General features: G+C 36.6%; 1 protein-coding gene across 5 annotated transcripts in view; it reads left to right on the forward strand.

Annotated features, from left to right (window-relative positions):
* The window catches only part of LOC142342709 (ankyrin repeat and fibronectin type-III domain-containing protein 1-like), a 96,246-nt gene extending 90,569 nt beyond the window's left edge, over positions 1 to 5,677 (forward strand). For all 5 annotated transcript variants that reach the window (XM_075394222.1, XM_075394223.1, XM_075394226.1 and 2 more), the window contains 4 exons: positions 1,007 to 1,413; positions 3,245 to 3,415; positions 4,338 to 4,438; positions 4,827 to 5,677. In XM_075394222.1, the coding sequence (XP_075250337.1) occupies positions 1,007 to 1,413; positions 3,245 to 3,415; positions 4,338 to 4,438; positions 4,827 to 5,594 (1,447 nt within the window). In that variant the 3' untranslated portion in view covers positions 5,595 to 5,677. The remainder of the gene's footprint in view (positions 1 to 1,006; positions 1,414 to 3,244; positions 3,416 to 4,337; positions 4,439 to 4,826) is intronic.
* The last annotated feature ends 339 nt before the right edge of the window (positions 5,678 to 6,016 follow it).

Below are 6,016 nucleotides of genomic sequence, written 5' to 3' on the forward strand. Positions count from 1 at the left end.
TTTATTGTTTGAGGATATGAAAAAACAGAATCCAAGACCTGGTTAATGAAAAAAAACTTGACCTAACCTGAAAATCAGTTTTCTGCAGGCCAGTATCTATTCTATATTATGCATTACTTGACAAATGAACACCAAAGACCTACCGGAAAATGTTAACAACGTCTAAATAAATATACGCTAAAATATGAACCAATCTAATTGTGCTATTTAAAGAAAAAGCGCTGCACGCTGAAGTTATTAGGATTGGTATTTGTTAGGTGGGCATTTGTTTATGACGAGTCGAAAATCGGCGATGGTCAATCTTGGACTTGTTCAATTTCTGTCGGACGGAATTTTTAAATCACTGAGGGTTACTTGCTCCAACTTAGGGTTGCAGTCCTGCAATTTATTGGCTGTCATGAAAGGAAACATTTCAAAATTTTGGATAGTAAAATCGTAACCATATTTTCCAATGAATTTTTAAGCTAGAAAAGATTGCCTACATTTTTTCTCACGGTTTTTGAATTTTAGACAACGATTATGTGACTACATTTCATTACGGTAATTCGTGTTTGAAATTGTATTATTTCCTTTGAAGATGATCCAAATTTATACCCTAGACCTTAAAAATGGACCTCAGTAGATATCTGCCCAAAAATTACGACTTCCCTGTACTGATTTTCCCATGAATCTTCTTTTGAATTCCCAACAGATTCTCAAGATCTGCTGAAGTGCAATACAAAGAATACTGTTATTGATATCTCAGGTATATAGAATAATTGTGTTCTGAAATCAATCCTGTTACGCGTGACAATGTTTTTTTTATCTTTTTCGTTTGTACGACACCGGTACTTAATGCATCCCCTGTTACAGAGCACATGCCATTGCATAGTATATCATTATTTAAATATGGTAACTATATGGATATATGCTCCCCATAAGCTCGTTTGGGGGAAGTTTTGAAGTGGAAAAAATTCCATGTTTTTGTACGAAATTGAATTGAGAAATAGTGTTTGCGGTATTTTAGCAACGTGCCAATATCAAATCAAAATCACGAGCATTCATCATCCAATTCTCTCAACCCTTCCATCTCTTCTCAGCATTTGAAAATGTCCACGTCATCATCAGCAGCTACCATCACAAACAACAACAATCCAAACAACCCCCAATCAATTCAGTCAACACCTTTGATGAGTTCAAGCGGCAGTTACAATGCAATATCCCTATCTCTCTCATCATCATCCAATTCGCCCTCAGCTATCCAATCAACAAACTCAACAACACCTGGGGGAGGGGGTGGTGTAGGCACTTATGGTTTGACAATGAGCCAGGCCAATTTCAGACGGAGTCTGGCGATAGCTGCGGGGAAGTTGTTCAAGAGATTGGCTATTAAAGATGACAATGGATATAGGATATACAAGGATGAGATTGTAGGTAAGTCATGACGTCATTCAAGGTAGTCAATTTCTTTTTTGTGCAGGTTATGTGCATGTTTCTTTTGGTTTTCCTTTTACGTCGAGTGTTTGTTCCCAGTTCGTAAGCAGTTCCTAGATTATTGTTCATTAAATTTTCACATAAATGAACTTGAAATATGGTTAATTGCTCTCAAATGAAGTTTGTTAATTGCTCTCAAAAGGAAGTTTGTAGCAATTATATTAGTCCTGTCGGTCTTTTTTTATGAGATTTTTCGTCTGACGCTTTTGACTTTCCATCCTCAAAAAGGGGATAAACAGGTAGCGCCCAGTGGGAATTAAGTGCTATTAGAGTTAGAGCTTTTCAGCTCAAACTGTTTTGGAGACTTATACTTATGGTGTGACGGGTGGTTCTTAGAGGTTGAAGACACCCCACTGTTGACACCCCCCCCCACTATTGCCCCACCCCCACTGCGCTGTTGTCCCCTCCTTTGTTGCCCCCTCCCACCCCATCAATATCCCGGTGCACCCCCCCCCCCCGTGGCTAGTGATTAATAACCGATTCGCTAAAATCACGCATTTTATACTAATTTTCATAATTTTTTTCAAGCTTTTTGAAATTTTGCCATTTTTGAGTCCTTTCAGCCCTAGGTGTCAAAGAACCTCATCTAGGGTTTTATAATAGGTTACTGCATAGTTTTCTAGTGGCAGTGGTATGGTTTCAACATTTTAGCAATACTAATTTTAGCATTTTTTTGAACAAAACTTGCAAATTTTTTCAATTTTTTTGACATTTATTTTTCATTATTCAAGTCTTTCAAGACGCAGGGGCTGGAAATTGTCCGTAAGGGTTTGATAATAAGTTACTGAAAAATTTTCAGACTGAAAAATATTTGCCATAAAATTGCTTTCAGTTTTTTAATATGACAAATATTTGCAAATTTTTTGATAAAACTTGCAATTTTTTCGAAGTTTTTGAATTTTTGTCATTTTTTTAGGTTTCTCCAGCCTCAAGAGCCACACAACCTCCTCTAGGGTCTAATTATAGATTAATGCATAGCTTCTAGATATAATAGAATGTTTTTCAAGATTTTAATATCAGCGATTTTTATAAAATATTAGCAGTTTTTTCAAGTTTTTTTTAAATCTTTTTGAGTTATTTTAATCATTTTAAGCTTAGCGTCCTAGGGACCTCCTCCAACGTTTGTTGATAAGGTTTCAACTAGGAATTTCTATAGTTAATGGAACGGTTATCAATATTTTAATGACTTGTGCTTTAGCAATTTTTTGATAAATTTTTTTTTGCAAATTTTCAAAAATTTATTATGATTCAAGTTTTTGGAACTTTATGAGCAAGTGAAAATATTTAAAGCTCGAAATAGGGATACTGGATTGTCTCTTGAGACAATGAAATGGTTTTGAAGATTTTAATATCTTGAATTTTAGCAAGATTTTAAAAAAAAATTTGCGATTGTTTTCAAAATTTTTGAATATTTTAGTAATTTTCTAAGTTTAACGCTCTTTACTGGCCAGCGAAGCTTTTCAAGTCTTGCAGATGGTTTACTTGACATAACTCAACAGACAAAGAATAGTTTTGAACATTTTCACAGCAAAATCTGGAAGCTTTTCTTTTAAATTTTGCAATATTTTGCAAATTTCTTAAATATCAGTTTTTTATTTGATTTATTTACTAACAAGGCTAGAAAACTAAAAGTTGCAGAGTGGAGTCAAGCTAAAGCTAGCTTCACTAAACCATGGCTAGCTACTGACGAAGTCAACCGCTCGCCGGTAGTTTTTGAGCAATTCGCCCGACGTTAGTCGGTTATGTTTATAACCATTACATGACTTTACAGAGGTGAACTCGGATGTGTCAGTGATTCTGATGTTGCCACCTGAAGTGACGAGTGTGAACAAATACTCTGACACAATGTCCTCTAACCACGGAAGCAACCACTCCAATAACAACAGCCACAACACCCACGCACTACAACTCGTACCACTAACTGTGCAGCTATTCGAATTCAGTGAGTATCTCGGTTACACTAGCATCTCAGGTGCTTGTTCCCTGTTTTGAGAAAATCTTAGCCGTCAGAAATACAATTCATATCTCTTCCTTTAAGGAACAAAGTTTTAGAAATGACTACAACCCGAGTAGAGAGATCATCAATTTTTAAACATAAGACATTGTCGGTGTCGTCGTTTTTTTTCTAGCCGAAAACGACGCAAGCCCTGATGATTTTTACGTCGGTATCGTCGTTTTTGTCCGGTATTTAACACAAGAGATTCGGTTTCGTCGTTTTTTAAATGTATTTTCATGAGTCTAGACTATATGGAATTTTTGGAATTGATCAAATTTTTTGGTTGAATAATGACATCGAGATTTTAGTTAACATTCAATAGATCAAGCGCCTATGCAACACTTTCGAGTTTATATTTTTGAAATGTGCATTCTCTGAGGCCGTGATTGTGAAACCAAGCACATGACAATATTTTACGTTTAAATAACAAACACACCGAATCTTCTGAAACAGAACGGACTGAATCTCTATTGCATCCAAAAACGACGATGCCAAACCTTTTTAGCAAATGTTTTAAAATCAATCATACCGAGTCTTCTTGTACACAAACGATGATACCGAAGTTTTTGAATATAGATTCCTTAAGCTGGAAGTACCAACTGAAAGCCCTGGCCAGCCGTTTGAGTTTAATTCGTCCGACGGTAGTCGGTTATGTTTTGCATGGGTTTGGCTGAGAACAAGTGAGACTATAATATTTCTGCACACACTTAAGTATTATATGACATTTTTGAGACATGAGCTGCTGGAGTGCTTACTGTAGTTATTTTCATCATAAGATCGTAGGCTACCATATAACTGATGTATTCCGAGTTAAATGAGAGATCAAAAAATAAATGGCAAGCAAAAAAAACAAAAGTTTCCTTTTCAGCTCATCTGATGGTGTACCAGCATTACATCACTTCTGCATACTGTCGCCTCTGCTGCTTAGTGGACAACTTGACTCTAGTTGCCAACTACCAAATTAGAGAGGTACCTTTTTCAAATCCACCTACCAATCAATTCTTCCTAGTTTCAATTCAAGCAATGCATTGTTATTAACATCAGAAAGCAGACCCAATTGTTCTTATTACCCGATTAATTAGTGGAAAACCAGAAACATTATTAGACTACATTAATGTAAAAAACGCATCAATTTTTTCGTTTTTTCAGACAGGCTTTTGAAAAATGTATGGGGGGGGGGGTGTTTGGGGACGGCAGATTAAGATAAGTCAAACATGCTCCATATGACTTAAAACATTAGTTGTGTCTATTTAAATAATTGGCAATTCAAAAAAATGATGTTTGAAGTTTTTCTGGCTACAAGTTTTTGTTGATTTTTACAATCATAGAATTATGAATGACCATAAATTTTGTTAAGGCTTTCACGGATGACGAAATGCGAAGTGCTAAAAAGCGACTGGAAACTCTAAGTGAAACGGCGGATAAAACTGAAATCATTTGGCACTCTATGCGCTGGCTACTTGACATTCTCCAGCAAAACAGAATGGCCAGAAATAAACTGGGAATCCACCTAAAAACTCTCCTCGACACTTCCTCCAACGTTCTAGAACATTCTGGAACAAAGTCATTGCAATCTCAAACTTCATTACCAAACGGGGGCCAAAAACAATTTATCCAAGGTGTAAATAATAACGGAAGCCAATCACACCTCAATGCGCTTCGAAATGTTTCCCAAAACCATCTGACGACTCAAAATATTGCGTCATCGGGCATTACATCATCGGGAGTGACAGCATCCGGAAGTGTTGCATCATCGGCAATGACGTCATCAAGGTCGACGAGCTCAAAATGTATTGTGCTTCAAGTTTTTCCTCGTTTTAACTGTGGTTTGCCGAGAGGGACTTCAGTGCGAGTTGTGATTAACTCAAAAGCTACCTGTAAAGATGTTGTTCAACTTGTAGTTTCAGAGCTTTCCAAAGTTGCGTTGAGTCACAATCCGTTGTTAACGTGGGATGCAAATCCGGACCTTTTCCAGCTTTGTGTAATTATTGGGGAAAATGTGGAACAAACTTTGCCCGAGAATTTACCACCCGTTCCGTGTGCAGAATACCAATCAAGTTCAGTTAAATATATCGTGAAATTGAAAACTAATGCCAATTATTTTTCCAAGTATTCCGACATATGACGTAGTTATGCAGTTTAGTCTTTGCATTACTTTATTCTGTTTTTAAATTTTTTCCAATTTGAAATTTATGTTCTGAAAGATTACTTTTAAATGGTGACCGCCGTATTGGCCGACAGGGCGTTTAGCCGACAACCAAAAAATGAGAAATTTAGCCGACAATTTAAGTAAAATGAGCAATAAAACTTATTCTGAAGCTGTGATTGGCCAATTTAAAACACTATTTCGTAAGCGGACAAATATACCGCAGTTTTTTCATCAACTAGCGTAACGAAGGTTTATCAACTAGAGTAACGAGGGTATTTAACCGCATCTGGCCATGCCTCGCGGGCCATGGCCATGCCTCAGCGGCCCGTGGGACTTGATATGAATCTATCACAACCGAACTACTGATTTATGGACCAATTATGGACTTTTATTACCAA

This window comes from Convolutriloba macropyga, chromosome 7 (genome assembly GCF_964194025.1).
Source record: "Convolutriloba macropyga chromosome 7, txConMacr16.3, whole genome shotgun sequence".
Lineage (NCBI taxonomy): Eukaryota > Metazoa > Xenacoelomorpha > Acoela > Convolutidae > Convolutriloba > Convolutriloba macropyga.